This window comes from Mytilus trossulus, chromosome 11 (assembly GCF_036588685.1).
Source record: "Mytilus trossulus isolate FHL-02 chromosome 11, PNRI_Mtr1.1.1.hap1, whole genome shotgun sequence".
Lineage (NCBI taxonomy): Eukaryota > Metazoa > Mollusca > Bivalvia > Mytilida > Mytilidae > Mytilus > Mytilus trossulus.
The window spans coordinates 3850248-3868205 of NC_086383.1; the positions used below are offsets into that span (position 1 = coordinate 3850248).

Genomic DNA, 17958 nt, shown 5'->3' on the forward strand with positions numbered 1-17958 from the left:
TTCGAAAGCAGTAGCAAATGAAAACTTTAAAAAATAAAGGCAACAGTAGTAAACCGCCTTTCAAAACTCGTAAATCCATGGACAAAAACAAAATCGGGGTAACAAACTAAAACTGAGGGAAATGCATTGAATATAAAAGGAGAACAACGTCACAACATTAAAATGTAACACACTTTAATGCCATCATAAAAGACGGCAACCTTTCATATCAGAGGGTGAAGTAGTTCGTTGATCTTGTGTTTTGTGACTTCTATGATTTTTTTGTTTCATTATTATTTATTTTTTTAAAACAATTATATCATCTTTATTGCATTAAATGCTGTTTAACAATTTACTTAGCTAACAGCAATGGGCTAATTATAAAAAGATTTATCTAACATAGCCATATGTTAATGTCCCTTTCTTAGATCAGGTACATCGTTATCGGTTTGCTGTAACCACAATTAATACTTTTTGTTGTTAAAAAGAATTAATCCGGTGAAGATTGAATATCTCTGATGCATTCTGTTCAATTATTTCACAACTGCTTTAGACTTGCCATATTGTATACACACCTGTTATTTTTGAAGATTATACGTTGGATGATGTGTTGTTGATTCATTAACGACTGCATGTAACCCAAAATCTATGCTCCTTATAAAGATATAAAAAGATGTGGTATGAATGCAAATGAGACAATTTTCCAATCAAGTCACAACTTATAAAGTACATTATAGGTCAAAGTATGGTCTTCAACACGGAGCCTTGGCTCACACCGAACAGACAGCTATAGAGAGCCCAAAAAATGACTAATGCAAAACGATTGATGTACAGCTTTGAATAACATAATTTTGGGATATAAACCAATAAAACAATACGCGGGCATATATATCAAGAGGGTAAATAACCAAACAATACTGAGAGATAAACATTTAGACACTTAATGTCATGTGGTTTAATTGAAGTATATTCGTCGCCTAGAATACGTATGTGGAACAGGATCGGCTTACTCTTCGGAAGCACTTGATATCACCCCTGGTTCGAACAGCGGTATACTTCTAATGCCTTTATTTCTTAATGGGGTACATTTTGCTGTCTTTAGTTATTAATGATGTGTTTTGTGTACTATTTTTTTCTTCTGTTTTTCTTTCTCTTTTAAAACATAGCGTTTTGATCTATGAATTTGAATGTCCCTCTGGTATCTTTTGTCTCTATTTTATTGACCAGTGGAAGTTTTTAGTACTTCATGTCAAATCATTCATTTAAATTCCGGATAACTATAACCTCTATAAGTCGTAATACTTCCAGAACGATAAATAAGAATAATTTCATAAGGTAAATGATTTATTTAGATATCTTTTTTAAACGTATAGTCTAGAGCAATGAACTGTTCTGTTTACATTTTTACAAGAGACCTGACAACAATATAAATAACTGATTGTTAACATTTTCGTTGTAAATAACAATTAAAAGGCAATATGGTTTTCTTTAATTTACCACTGTAAACAAATCTCAGTTTATCTGAAGTTTATGTTGTTTAAATGCATGTTAACAGTTACAGCTTCACGGCATGTTTCACGTCAAATTAGTTAGCTTTGTGTTTATCTTATTTGTTAACTTTTTGTTCTTTAAGACTAACATGCTGATAAGATATTACCAAAATTATGCATCTTTTAGTAAACAACTTACAGGTAGAATCTCTCAATAACTCTCAAAAACGATTGCACTTTTACATTTGTGGTATCTGTGCCTTTTCGATATTCGATTTAATGCAGTTACTGTAACCATCAACGTTTGCAAATAGTAACTTGAATTTTAAACGACGGGTAACTATATATGCATGCCTGGTTCTGATCGTATAATAATTTTTCCAAAAATGTTCAATAAAAATTGTGTTTTCGCATTCATGTTTAACCTCGACACAATCTATTGTAATCTTGTTATTTATGATAAGCATTTACACTGCTGCTGGGAGTTAACTGCTGTGGATATCACAAGCCCAGTAGTCAGCACTTTAGAGCTGACATTAATTATCATTGTTATGGTCATCCTTATAAATCAGCTGATTTGTTTAATGCCGGAAGGAATGACCTTTTCATTATTTGGTAAAACCTTTCTAAATTGAATGTCTATGTCATTGATTAGAGTGTCACTGATAAGTCTTTTGTAGACAAAATGCACGTCTTGTGTAAAAAATGTTAATCTTGGTATCTAAATAGTTTTTTCCAAAATGTTCCTGTACGAATCAACGAGCATGTAATAAGTTGATGTCTGAGATGTATTGCATCACTATCCTAGGTTAAAGGTCTCATGTTTTCCTGCCAAATTCTGATCTATTTGCCTGTTCCAACTCATGAGTTGTTTGTTGTTCGATATCATATATGTTTGTCGTTTGTTGTTGTTTATAAAATATGTTTGTCGTTTATTAATTTGTAGATGATTTAGACCGTAAGTCTGTTAGTTTTCCTTTAAAAATTGTATCAATTCGTTATGTCACAGCCGTTAACCTTCCTGTGCGTTGTGGGTTTAGCTCATTGTTTAAGGCCGTAGGGAGGCTTGTGGTTGCTTTTTGGTGGCGAATTGCGAATTTGCAACAACACAACATCTTATTTGTATGATAAAATATAAATGTCAAGATACAAGACGCAATTAAATTACCACGTGTCAGCAAAAGTACTTGATAACGGTTGTTGTCATACAATGAGTGTCTGTCACTTTTGGTAATTCTACACACAAGTACAAGATCTGGTGACCTCGGTCGCCTTACCGTTCATACGATTATTACCTAACACAAAAGTCACTGCTCAACCCTTGTATTTTTTATTACATTTTGCTCAGTAGATCAAATGTTCTGTAATTTCTACAGAATAGGTAAGCGGTCTGACGACCAACTGAAAGAAGAAGATAGCAATATTGGAATTGTCGGCCTGCATCGATATATCCAGACATTTTGTACGTTTGTCTTTTCTCTTTGTTAATGCAATAATTAAAATGTGTTACAGTAAACGTTTGTCTTACATGGTTCATCTAACCTTGATCAAAATTTGATGTATTATTGTCGATTCATGATTATCTTTCCTCCCTCTTTTATATATGTTTAGGTTATAACAAACCTTTATCATAAAGACTTTTAATGTAAAATATATTCATGATCAGTAAAGCAGCAGCCGATTCATTTTAAGTATCATGTGCACTATTGTTTCCAGTGTTTGTTTTGTGAAGTTTGTGAAATGATTGATTTTCTGTGTACCTCTTTGGTTGATATTGCATGCTCTGTGATTTTTCTGTCATCTTAAGATATCAAACATAAATGTTTTACACGATAATATACCCGTAAATCTAAAACAAACTGACAACGCCATGGCTAAAAATGAAAGAGACAAACAGAAAAACAATATTAAATGTACTGTAACGTAGCTTCCAGTTCCAATCAAATTATTTCATATTTCATGTTGAGGAAAACTGCAAATTTCAAACTTCCGACATATTTATAAAAAGATTTGAGAAAAACATTCTTTGACAATATGACAATATGACCGGAAAAAGCAAAAAGCTAACTTAGTTTTATTTCTTGTACTTTGTACTAGCGTTCAAAATCAATAGAAACATTTGTCTATGATTATAGGTCGATTTAAAATACGTGAATGGTGGGTTTTTTAATAAGAAAAATGTCAAAATACAAACATACTTCAAATTTGTAGACAAACCGCACGTCTGGCGTATATACTAAATTTAGTCCTGGTATCTATGATGAGTTTATTTACTGAACTCAAAAGAAAATAAAAAGAATGTCCCTAATCAAATGGCATTATCAAAAGCTCAAACGCCTCAAACGAATGAATACCAACGGTCATATTCCTTATCCAGTACAGGTTTTTTCTTATGTAGAAAATGTTGGCTTCAACCAATATACTTTTATATGTAGCTAAAGCTCTCACTTGTAGGAAAATTGGTAATGTGTGCCATTAAAACAACTATCCACGAGAGACCAGATTACGTAAAAGGTTATGATAGTTATCAAAGGTACCAGGAATATAATTTAGTACGCCAGACGCGCGTTTCGTCTGCATAAGACTCACCAGTGACGCTTATATCAAAATATTATGAACTATAGCAAATCCAATATCGCAAAGCAAGCTATTTAAGGGTACGGATTGAATATATACAACAATTCATGAGAGAAAACTAACGTATAAAAAATAATTAACTAAATATAGAATAATAGGTAGTTGTGTTTTTGATATTGACTATATCATGTGGAATATCTAGACGAGCCTGTTAGGGCGAGTTAAGATATTCAACATGATATAGTCAGTATAAAAAACTAAACTACCTATTATTCTATTTATCGGTAATTATGACGTCACGCAATGTTATGACGTCACGCAATGTATTGCCTAATATTTTCAGTGATACAGGCAGTACGTTGATACTCGACAATACTAGGCAGTATAAGATCAAAGGGAAAATATACGAATTACCGATAAATTTGATTATCAGCACTACTGGTTCTTTATTTAGGATAGGCACACATAGAATAAAGTGGGGTTAATAATTATGCGGTACTACAAGCCAGTAATAACTATAATGTATGTATCTAAGACTAAAAATATCAGAGAAAAACATGACACTGTGACATAGAAAAAAAAGAACATGAGGTTTGATTTCCAATCAGACAACTCTCAACAAGATACCAAATGATACAGAAATTTACAACTATAGGTCACCGTACGGCCTTCAATAATTTGCAGACGCATACCACATAGTCAGTTATAAAAGTCCCCGAAATGACAATGTAAAACAATTCAAACGAGAAAACTCACGACAAAATTAGTGTACAAAAAAATGAACGAAAATAAATATATAACGTATCAACAAATGACAACAACTGAATATTCACATGTATGTATTAGTCAATCCTTGCTGGGTTCCTATAAAACTATATTCAAAGATCCAACGACAGTGTTGAAATGTTAACCTTAGAAAAAAATTATTTAAAAGTAGCTCTCCTGTCTTCGAGAATTTCCTTTATCTGTATTGTAATGATTTTGCTGCTTATATGTGCCTCATATACTGCTATATATAAATGTAAAGTTCGCAATTTCAAGGCAGAAATCATCTCTCATCTCATACCGATGTGACTCAAATTTTCAGTATCTAACAAAACTCCAAATATAAATTAATCCGCCATTTTCCACCAACATGTGATTACACTGTCGACTTTGAAAAGGGTATTGGGTGGTTTGTTGGAGGAGGGGTGCTCTTCCTCTTTTAAATGTTTTGTTTCCTCAGTAAACTAATTAAAATTGTATCCACCTTAAAGACTTGAAAAGTACTCTATAACCACTGTACTTGAAGTAATATTCTTTCACCTATTACCTATTACACTTATCATTGAACCACTATAACGAAAAGACACGTATGACTAGAACCTGAATGAATAAATGTATCCGAATGTTAGTATAATAGCATTAGTCTAATCCGACGTCAGATGTTCATTCATAAATATTGACCTCATTGGTACGTTCTCATTAAGTAATTATGTTATACTGTTTTGATCTACAATACACATGTTTGTAAGGAAGTGTATATAATTTGTGGTTACATGTATCATATCAAGATTTTTTTCTCACTGAAATTATAAAGAAACCACGTGACTTTTTTTAATTATGTCAAGAGATACTTTTAATAACTAGTTGATTTGTCTGTGTTATAATAGCTACCAATGTAAAGCTAAGTTTGAAAAAGGTAACAAATTATGTTATATAATCAGCTGGGTGTATCTTCGAAAAAAAATTGTATATTGTACAATATATTTTTCAGTTTATTTTTTAATTTAAACAATAATGATTGTAAGTGATAACCAGTAAATTGTGAGTAGAAATTATTGACGATATGATAACTATTTTTAAAAAGTTTAAGTTTTCTTTGGGCACACAACATAGGATTATCTTGTGGAACTTATAACTAAATCATATGGTATGTTTTGACAATACTCTTGAGATTATAACACATTTTTTAATTTTATTTTTTGATATTAACACTAATGAATGTTAGATATAATTTGTCAATTGTGAGGAGAAATGAATGGACGATATCATAATAATAATACGAAAAAGAAATTATTTTTTTTCTTTGGACACACAACATAGGATTGTCTAGGTGAACTTAACTAAATTATGTGGTATGTTGTGACAATATCTTTAACATAGATTAAATATTACAAAAGCTGTTCTTATTATCATAATTTTCACAAAAATGTAGAAATACTACAGTTTAATTTGAAAATTGAATTTTACACTCTACTTAGATGCGTAACACGACTAATAATGATGAAACGTATGAAGTTAGTAATTTGGATTTAAAGATATAGAAATAGGAAAAAGACTTAATATTACACAGTTGGATTTGTAATAATACAGCAATTTAAATGTGAATCAAGGAAATTGAAAACGTCGTAAAATATTTAATTGCCAATTTCAGATAGAATTTAAACTACGGTTGAGCAGAAACTATTATGAAAAATAATAATTCGTAAAGAAGTATAGAAAATTGAAATTCTAGAGTGTTTTCAATTAACCACTGCAGCTAACGTTAATGTAAAAATTAATGTAAAATGTTTAAAATTGAATGGTGAAGAAATAAACGAAGTATAAAGGATTGATACCTTATTAACGCTATTTTAATTTTATATAATTATTATTGGAGATCAACAAAGTAATATCTCCAATTTCAATTTGGAAATTAAGGGCTAAAATAAGTGTTCGACTTGTTTTAAATAAAATATTAAAAACTGAAACGCAAAATGAGTATTCACAAAATGTGATCAGATCTTGCTAAAAGAAAAATAATATTCATGCATATGATCGAAAACGACCATGTTTTTATTAACATTTATTTGTAGCAATACTAAATAATTTCGCAAAACAATGGGAAGGTATGTGTTATAATTTACTTGCACAAGTAAAATTTCAATTTAGCAACAATTTCATTATAGGAAAATAACAAGATTACGTGTATCTGAACAGCTGAGAAGTTATATTTCTATTGTCGTCTGCCAGCTTACATTTGTTACAATGTAGAAACGTAATTAACTAATGTGCATTGTAAAACTAAAGTGAAATTATTTATAAGACACAGGTGGCGTTCTGCAATATTTATGTCTTAACTTTGGATAATTAACCTGGCTGCTTCAATGAAGATTGCAATTGTGTCGGTAAGTTTTATAATTACTTTTAGCATATACTACTTTGTTAACGTTAATCTTCAATGATATCAATAATTCTGGTTTGACAACAGAGGTTTCGACAGAGTCAAAATATACATTTTATTTAGTTAATATCGAGGTGTTTTTTTATATAATCAATGTATATTTAACATATTGCGCATGTAATGTGTCTTGATAGATCTTAGTTATTTCAACTTATTTATGTAAAAAAGAAGATGTGGTATGATTGCATATTAGACAAATCTCCACTAGAGGACAAATCACACAGAAATTTCCATCTATAGGTCAACGTATGGCCTTCAACAGTGAGCTAACCACATACCGCATATTCAGCTATATAGGACCCCGAAAGACAATGTAATACAATTCAAACGAGTAAACTAACAGCCTGAAAAACTTAGTATTTTTTTTTATCCCGGGCATTGATTTACCTTAGTCGTATTTTGCACAACTTTTTGGAAATTTGGTTCCTAAATGCTCTTCAACTTTGTACTTGTTTGGCTAATCAATGTTTTGATATGAGCATCACTGGTGAGTCTTATGAAGACAAAACGTGCGTCTGGTGTACTAAATTAAAATCCTAGTACCTTTGCTAACTATCATGTACAGTATATATTTTGGGCAATATAGACAAACAAATTAATTATTTTTCGGGTTTCCTGTTTTCCAAGTTTTACTCAAAATAGTTTTCTTTTTATGACATTTTGTCGATTTCTTTGAACAATCGTGTTTGTTAAGTTTAAATAAGAGTTAAATTTGACACATCTGCTGTTTCCTATTGTCGGAGAATATATGATAAAATCTTAGTTTTTGCCTAAAAATACTTATTTGTGGTCATTGTTTCCTGATATAATGATGCATGTTTAAGGCGTTTTAAATAAAGTTATATGATGATGCACCATCAATAACATAAAACTAAAGTTTCTCAAGTTTTAATGATTTTTAATTTAAAAAAGACGACATTTAAAACAAATTCACAATGAGTGTATACCTTATAATAGAAAGAGTTTATTAAAGCATATTTATAAACTGAACAATAGTATCAATTTATAATTTTACACAACAATAATTGCTCTCCTTTAAATACAGATGGTTGCGACACAATTGCACATATATTATTCAAGGAATGACTTGTAATATTTTTTCTGTCTATAAAGATATTAACATTAAAAAAGTGATGCACACTAAATAACCCCGTAGTTGGTTATTTTAAAGTGTGCACCACATTTTTCATGTAATTTGGAATAGTCAGAGAAAAATATAATAGTAATTTCTTAAAATATACTTCCAAATTCCATTTTAAACTGGAGTAAACCATGACAAACGTTGATGAAGTCACGGTCACATTACAAACATGCATATCAGCTAATAAACAAAACAGCTTCAGTCAATCAGAAGATGCGTTACATTCAAAATTAAATTAAACTAGAACACACCCATAATATCGCGGGTCCGTGACTGAATTAAAGTATATAACTATGCATATGCCTTATTTTAGTATTGGGTTTGTTATCTGATAAAGTCATGCCGATTATAAGATGCACACTTTGCTCTGCTTTCAAAATCGTTCTGTTTGAACCCGTCGACCAGGAACCTATCAATTATTAGCATTGTTCGGAAAACAAAAGGGCCTGGAGTGGAGTATTTTTTAATCAACAGCATTGTTCTATATTAGTTATAAATAAAGTTGGATTCTTTGATTAGCTGTTTGACGTCATGTCGGCTAACAAATTGAAAGATGTACCTACACGCCTTTTTTAAAGTCCAGATCTTTAGTATTCGTATTGTCATCTTAAAAAGTCATACTAATTAAAATACTACAATAGGGAACAATGTGACAATGATTGAATTTAGTAGTGTCAACCCTGTGATTATGAACGGTGTATATAGTAAAATCCTAAATACACTGTTTGGTGGTGCGCCTGTCAGATGCAGAAGGTACAGATAAGGTAATAGCTATAAGGAAAACGGTACTATTTATTCTGCATAGGCGACAACACTAACATTTTCTAAATTTACCAGTTTTTAAAATAAAAACCTGGATAAAACAGTTATGAGGGGTGTTAGTACTTTATTACTGTTTTCTGAAAATTGAAACCAAATAGTATCATGACCAATTTCCAACGGAGCTTCTTTATGTTATCCATGCCCACCGTCATTTTGCACCAAATTTATGAAATTTTGGAAGCCTTTTCGAATAATTCTCTAGAAAATATTTCAATAGGTTTTAAAATTTATATTGTAAATTTTCACACTGCAGTTATTCATAGATAAATAAAAAAAATATGTTGTAACCTTACATCCAATCACAGCGCTCCTAAGTTGACTTCCTTCACCTGTCTTGGGTACACAAAAGGCCAACCTAATGCTGGGGAAATGTAAAACTACCGTTTTCCCTAATAGGTAACAGGTGAATATACTATTGGTATCGCTATCGGATTCGACCCGGGATTTGTTAATTATTGGCAATATTAATCATGTGGAAAATAAAACGGTCTGGAGGGGTGTAATTTTTAATCAACACCATTGTCCTATATTAGCTATATATACAGTTGAATTCTTTGATTTGTCGTTTTTACCACATTACGGCTGACAAATTGGACCTCGTTATTTTAGTATTATAGATAACAATAACAAAAATCTATACACCTTAGATATGTCTGCTCTTTAGTCTGGTTGATGTCGCTTTGACATATTCCCCATTTCCTTTCTCAATTTTAAACCGTACAATTCATCAATAAATCTATATGTAACCACCTTGGTATTTCTGATGATCCTATCCCAAAAATATGTACCTTTCGAGAAAATATAATACATGGAATAAACACAAGCAGTCAATATATAGCTTTACACAAACTCCTAATTGCATGTTTTGATGGAATTATTTTTAAAAAAGGACCACAGCTACTGTACATTTTACGTGGAAAGTAGAAGAACACAGGACAAATATGGAAGATGACCGTCTTTGAAAAAATTATAGACTTTTAGTCGTCTCTGTTTTCTGTTTCGCTTTTACATATACAACGAATTCGGGCGGTTTGGAGGGGGAATACCTAGAACAAAACAGACAACGACAAGCACTCAATATCAACGAGAATGTTTAAATAGTTGTTAGATTTAGGAAAAAGAGAAACGTATACACATATCCATTCTTGTCGATTGTCTACGTGTAAACAGTAAATAACGAGATATTGGCGGTCGAAATATTGAATATGAAATAAAATCCTATATTGATTATACCCTCTGTTAAGTGTATGATTTTCCACATTGCAGACGCTGTTTCTACTTTGGTTCCTGTATTTCGTAGAATGTGAAGATACCAAGTTATTAATAGGTAAGAGGACGATTATTGAGACATTCCCCATATCCATTCTCAATTTTACAATATGTCATCGTTATGCTTGCGTTACCTTATATCAATAAATCTGATACTAAACATACTGATATATGGATACTGGATATGTACCAAGCAATGAATCTGATATAACAAAAAATGTTGACGTCACATCATATCAATGAATCTGATATTACAAACTGATCACGTCACTATAAATCAATGCATTTGATATTGCACACTACCAAAATCCCTTAATTTTTTTTTTTTAAACCTGCTGAAATCACTTCATATCAATAAATTTTATATTCAAAACTGATGACGTCACTATAAATCCATAAATCTGAAATAATAAACTGTCGACGTCACTTGATATCAACGAATTTGATTTTTAAAACTGATGACGTCACTTGTAATCAATAAATCTGAATACTAAACTGCTGACGTCACATTGAGTCAGTGAATCTGAGTTACAAGCTGTTGACGTCACTACAGATCAATGATATTTGAAACCATATAATGACTGTATAACTTATACGTATACCGAAATGTATAAACCACTGCTTTCTACATAGGAAAATGCCTGTACCAAATCAGGAATATGACAGTTGTTAACCATCAGTTTTGTGTATTTGAGGTTTTATATTTGCCATTTGATTATGGACTTGCCTTGCTAAATTTTCCTCGAAGTTATTTAACTTTCTTCTGAAATTTCCAAATCTTGTCGATGGTATGTCACGAAACCATGGTGTCTCTCATTGCAGTTGTAAAGCAATATAACAAATATTTAACTTGTATCCATGAACTACAAAACGGAAAGTCGATCCCATAAATAATGGCACAACCAAAAACTCAAAGACATCATTCGAATGGATAAAAAAATCCTGAATTGGTACAGACATTTTCTTGTGTAGAAAATGGTAGAATAGATCTAGTTATATAGCTAGCTAAACCTCTTACTTGTATTGTGGATTGCCTCTGTTTTCTTACATACATATTTCGTTATTTTAATTTCTTAAGGCTCTCATTGCTTTCATATTAATAGGTACAAGGAAGATTCGGCACAAAAGATCAGTAAGGCAAAGAGCTTTTAAACGAGCATGTACTGTTCACACATGTCAGTGAGTATTGATAAAAGTCATGACACAATTTCACTACGCACAAAAAAAAACAACAAGCAAAGCAAAATCACCTAAACTGCTGTCATTCATTCCATACTCCTACCTCACTTTGTAACGTAGACAGGACTATAAGTTAGATGTTGGTCATGCTACAACTGTGCATTTGAGATAAATAAACTCATCATATATACCAGGGTCGAAATGTTGTTGGATAAAAGAACAATAACAAAAATACTCCAAGGAAAATTCAAAACAGAAAATCTGTAATCAAATGGCAAAATTAAAGCTCAAACACATCAAACGAATGTATAACAACTGTCGTATTCCTGACTTGGTACAGACATTTCCTTATGTAAAAATGGAGGAATAAACCTAGTTTTAAAACTAGCTAAATCTCTCACTTATATGACAAGATACACGTCAATAAAGTGTGACCAGGCTCAGATAAATTGAATGCAGAACGTTCATATATTTTAATAAATATAACATAGAATAGAAGGCAACGACAGATCTGAAATATACAGATAATGACAAATAAATACAACTTTACATATAAATGCATATGAATATATCATTTTGTAGCAAATAATGTATATTAAGTTTAATAACACAATTGCAAATAAATAATAATGCAAAATACAGTTAAATGACCACTCTGAATGTAAACAATGTGTTAATCAATGCTAATGAAAACTGTTCACAAAAGTAAATTGACCATACTACTATATAAAATACTATATAACATTGAAAGTTAATTACAGGTAAATAAGAAAATATAAAGTTTGAAATACAATTAGCAAAGTAAAAGAAACTAAATAAAATATTTAAGTCAAAAACATTTAACCATAAACTAATTTGAAAAACCCTTAAATGTAAATACCTTATAATTAGTGTTGTCAACGGTTAACCGGTTAACCGGTTAATCGGTCGAACGACCGAATACCGAATACCAAAATCGTTAACCGGTTAACATGGCTTTTTTCAATTTTGACAGATTTTATATAAAATTGTATTGAAATCATTAAATAGTTAGGTTTTATTTAATAATTGTCGTCTTGGTAATTAATTTGACAGATCAATTGTCCAGTAAATTGATTGCTACTGTTAATCCTATACACATAAAAATAAAATTAATTAATTAATTAGAACTTGTCTCTCAGCTCGGGGCAGGATCTTAAAGAAACATAATTAGTATATTTGTTTTTTTAACAGTAACTCTAAATCAGTAATGCGATTAAATTTTACGATTTACTTCATTACTTCGCTACTGATCTAATAGTGTGTAAACCTACACCTGAATGTACAACATCCGTCTCGCAAGGCTTAGTCTTACTTTAAACGAAATGCTAACTAAAAAATTGTATAATGCAAACCAATGTGAATGTACTCAATGTATACGTGATAGTACGAGTAACATGCGAACAAAGTAAAGAAACGGTGACCTATAGTTGTGAATTTCTGTGTCATTTCAATCTCTTTGTGGAGAATTGTCTCATTGGCAATCATCTTCTTTTTTATAATAAATCATTTTAATTGATACACTCCACATTATTTTCGGAGTCAACAAGTGAAAAGAAAAGAATAATCAGTTTCAGACATATTCAATTCTACGAGATCAAGAAGGTTTTTCTATTTTCAATCTGAAGTTGGTACAAACGCTATAGTTGATACGGTGTAGTTGATTATTAAAAGTCAAACTTCGACAGGAATCCTCACACACAAGCCTTATAACAAAGAGGACAAACTTCAATTATAAAAGCGTAAATTTATGACTTGGATGAAAGGTTGTCAAATTGACACTCATGTGTAGGGTACTATTGATAAGGCTTTCCAGCACCAACTCAAACTACCGGTTAACCGGTTAATCGGTCGAACGATTATCCGAGTAACCGGTTAGGCAAAAGTGTACGATTTGACAACACTACTTATAATGCTGGCTACAGCTCTTAATGTTGTTTTTCTGGTGTTTCTTACTCTGCATTGACAATATAGTTAAAAAGTACAACATATATAGTCAAAAGGTGAACTATTAAACTAGATAGAACCAGATAAAACAACTATTAAGTAAGGTAGTTTGTCCAAAAGCCAGTGGTGAGTATATATCAAAGAGCCCAAATAGAGAAGTTTGGATTCATTGAACCATATAATACAAAATATGTTCAATATAGTAAGATCATTATAGTATAGGGTAAAATAGATATAAACTAAATACAAAGTCGGAAATAATGTCAAATAGATAATATGTATAAACTAACTTGTCCACAAAAGGACATATACCAGTGATGCGGGGAATAAAAACAAATTATAAATAATTTCTGACAAAATGGAAAGTCCTGTATCAAATGGCGAATTCAAAAGTTCAAACACATCAAACGAATTAAAAACAGCAGTCATATTCCCGGCCTGGTACAGGCTTTTCTTATATGAAAAAATGGTTATTAAACCTGGTTTTACAGTTTAATAATTCTCACACTTGTATGACAGTCGAATTGAAAATGATTATATTGACAACAATGGGTGAGCAAAACAAACATATGGTAAAATTGTAAACATTTGGGGTATACCACATAAACATTGTTGCACAGTTATGACTGCTGTACCCATATTTTGACTATTGTATTTGGTATGTCTGTTTTGTTCACACAACGTTGTAAATATAACGGAATTTGATGGGACTGTTGCAAAAGTGAGAGGTTTAGCACTATAAAACCAGGTCCAATCTACCATTTTCTACATATTAAAATGCCTGTACCAAGTCCGGAATATAACAGTTGTTGTCCATTCGTTTGATGTGATTTTGTCATTTGATTTTGTCATGTGATTAGGGACTTTTCGATTGAATTTTCCTCGGAGTTCAGTATTTTTGGAATTTCACTTTTCACTATAAATAAAACAAATAACTATTTTCAACAAGGAATGCCACAATGGCATATAGACACTCTATTTATAAACAACATAAGCAAAAATTAAATCCTAGAGTACAAACAAAATGTCCATAGCGCAATAACTATAGCGGGATGTATAATCAACGAGCCACGCCAAAAGTGTATCAACAAAACTAGACAAAACAGTATAGGTTTAAATACTTATATAAAATATGGGTGCTTCATGCAATGCATTGGGAAATCTTAAACGCACATGGTTATTTCAATCTTGTCTTTCAGGAATTTAAAATGTAACAATAAAGATGGTTGGTTCTTATATGGTTCGGATTGGGGTTGCTGTGGAAACTATGATGGCTGCTGCACGTGGGCATCGTCTGTCTGCTACTATCATGACGCAGTGTGTAAATGTTGTGATTACGGTTGGCTGATTTGTGGCCCAGATTGTAAAAAAGATGCTGAATGTTTTGAAAATTATGAAGAGGAATCGAATAACATTTTCGACGAACACCATGTACAGGAAAGTGAAAACAGCAAAGATACTGTTAAATCTAATCAAATTAAAAAACTTGAAAACAAACACAGTTTCCATAGGAAAATAACGTCCTCCAAAAAACAAAAGAATGAAATAATCAGAACGGACGATGTAGAGAAACCACAAACATATTTAGTAAAACAGACGACAAAAGGTGTCACTGCTAAAAATCACAAATTTGGTCAATCAAAGTACATCAAGCATGGCATATTACATTTTAAGCAGAAAATCGGTAGACCTTTGTATAGAATGCGTAACGAAGATTTTTTAATGGCAGATCAGCCCCTGATAGATCATAACGACGAAGGCAGTGGGGACATTGGATAATTTTCAGAACAATTGTGATCTATGAATTATTTGGTTTTTTTTACAATGTACAATGTGTATTTTGGGTTTTCAATATCTGTATCTTAGTTTTAAATGTATTTAGTTTGTGTTAGATATAGGAAGATGTGGTATGAGTGCCAATGAGACAACTCTCCATCAAAATAACAATTTAAAAAAAAGTTAACCATTATAGGTCAATGTACGGCCCTCAACACGGATGCTACATTTTACTCTGTTGTAAACTGTTGTAAATTGTTTTCTTTTTCGTCAACCCCCACGAGTAACATTAAAGGAATATAAAACAAAAAACTATCTATAATTGTATTTCTGTCTGTCATAAAAAGGGGGGATATAATAATAAGTTCACAGTTTCCATTTACGTTCTATGGTATAACAATCATCAAGTACACACATTGAACTATAATGATATAAACTCTAATAGAAATAGAAATTCTGTTTAAACTTTCTCTTGAAAAAGGGAATACAGGAGAGTTGTAATGATAGATGACGAGGAAACCCCAATAGTATTCCTCTAACATGCATGTTATGTCGCAAACAATGGCCCTTATAAAGATAAAAATGACCAAAGAACATTCACACTTAAAGAGAGTAAATTTGCCTTGTGAAATATGAGGAAAAGCATTAATTGATGAGAAGAATAAGTTTTCCAGAAAATCCGTATATTAGTATATATTTGTATATGTCTAAATTTATTAAACTTTGAAAGCAGAATATATGTTAATTAAAGCTTTATATTGTTTCAAATAGTCAAATATGTGTTTAGAATACAACATGTACATCAATAAAAACTCAAAGTTTTGGAATTTGCTTTAACTTTTAACTGAAACTGTGATAACGATCAATGCCTTTACATCCCTATAATACTTTTTAATGACTTCGTTTCGTAGTGGACATTTTGTGAGGGACATACCTTCTGAAATTAAAAATCCTAAATTGAAACCTGTTTATTTAAATATGTTGGCTCTGAACATACTTTTGAATTATTAAAGAACTTATGTAAAGTAAAAATAACATTTATTTCTTCATTTTTTTACGATATTTTAGAGTATGAATGTTGAACAGGCGGTCTAGGGACATGCCATTTTGATTGTTTTGGACCATTCACGAGTCAATATCTTATCAATCCCTCTAAAAATATACTGTTCTTTTGCTTACAAATGTTAAATCTAATTCAATGTACTGACTGCACAAAAAAATTACTTACAAAGATCATACACATTTTTTTTTAAAGTGGCTGGGACAAGAAAATACGTTTTTATTGAAATACGCCCCAATGCAAAGTTGTGTCAGCTGCATATAATTCAGACTCTGCGTGTTCTAATTTAAACGGCAGATCATTTATATAGATTAAGAATAATAAAGGTCCTAATATGGAAACTTGTGGGACCCCAAATGTTACATTATTGTATCCTGATTCAGTTGTTCCGATTTTAACCTTTTGTAATCTATTTGAGAGATAGGATGAAAACCACTTAACAGAGTGATCATCACATTTACATAAATTAAGTTTCGATAACGAGATGTTGTGATTAACAGTGTCAAATGCTTTTTTTAAATCTAGAAATAAAACAGCAGTAAAATTGCCTTTGTCAAATTCTTCTAACCATTTGTCAATTATTTTGATAAGTGCTGTGTGGCATGAATGTTTTTCTCTAAATCCAGATTGTTGTTGTACTAATAGTTTGTATTTAGTTAAAAATGAATACAATTGTTTAAACACAGTCCTCTCAAAAATCTTGGGACACTGTAGGTAAAATCGAAATAGGACGATGTAAGCGTATTAAAAGCAAAATAAAAACTAATTGAATGTGAAAAAGAAAACCGTTGAAATAAAAAAAAATAACTGCATGGCTAAAATAGAAAATATTACTACCTCTGCTTTAGATGCCGATTGTGTATATATATATTTGTGAACAATTTAGGATTCTGGACTCTGGGTTCTAGTCTTGATTGTATCATTGGAGTCTAAGCTCCATGCCATTGTCTCTGCACATGTTCATTTTTAGGGGAAGCATTGGGTGTAGGTTGACAGAATACCGTTATCGTCAGGTCATTATTCACGTTAATAGATATAGGAAGATGTGGTGTGAGTGCCAATGAGACAACTCTTCATCCAAATAACAATTTAAAAAGTAAACCATTATAGGTTAAAGTACGGCCTTCAACACGGAGCCTTGGCTCACACCGAACAACAAGCTATAAAGGGCCCCAAAATTACTAGTGTAAAACCATTCAAACGGGAAAACCAACGGTCTAATCTATATTAAAAAAAACGAGAAACGAGAAACACGTATATATTACATAAACAAACGACAACTACTGTACATCAGATTCCTGACTTAGGACAGGTGCAAAAAGACTAAATTGACTAAATTGAGTGCGAATTAACTAAATTGAGTGCGAATCTCGCGAGACCCAGCACATTAGGGTGCTCAAGTACCTTTCAACTTAGAAGGAACAATGCAGAAAAATCAAAACATATAATGTCAACAAATAAAATTGAGAATGGAAATGGGGAATGTGTCAAAGAG

The 17958-nt window shown here is 31.4% G+C and overlaps 1 protein-coding gene and 1 long non-coding RNA gene across 2 annotated transcripts; both read left to right on the top strand.

Moving 5' to 3' along the window:
* Positions 1 to 6980: 6980 nt before the first annotated feature.
* LOC134691672 (uncharacterized) lies at positions 6981 to 11663 on the top strand. The gene is made up of 3 exons (XR_010102177.1): positions 6981 to 7195; positions 10481 to 10541; positions 11587 to 11663. It is a non-coding gene; the product is annotated as an uncharacterized LOC134691672 (long non-coding RNA).
* A 3137-nt stretch (positions 11664 to 14800) lies between these two features.
* Positions 14801 to 15647, top strand: LOC134691587 (uncharacterized). Its single transcript, XM_063552152.1, has one exon. The coding sequence runs from the start codon at positions 14801 to 14803 to the stop codon at positions 15404 to 15406; it is 606 nt and encodes a 201-aa protein (XP_063408222.1). The 3' UTR covers positions 15407 to 15647.
* Positions 15648 to 17958: the final 2311 nt, after the last annotated feature.

Excerpts from the sequence above, each read along its gene's own strand:
- LOC134691587 (XM_063552152.1), top strand. The coding sequence starts at position 14,801 with ATGGTTATTTCAATCTTGTCTTTCAGGAATTTAAAATGTAACAATAAA.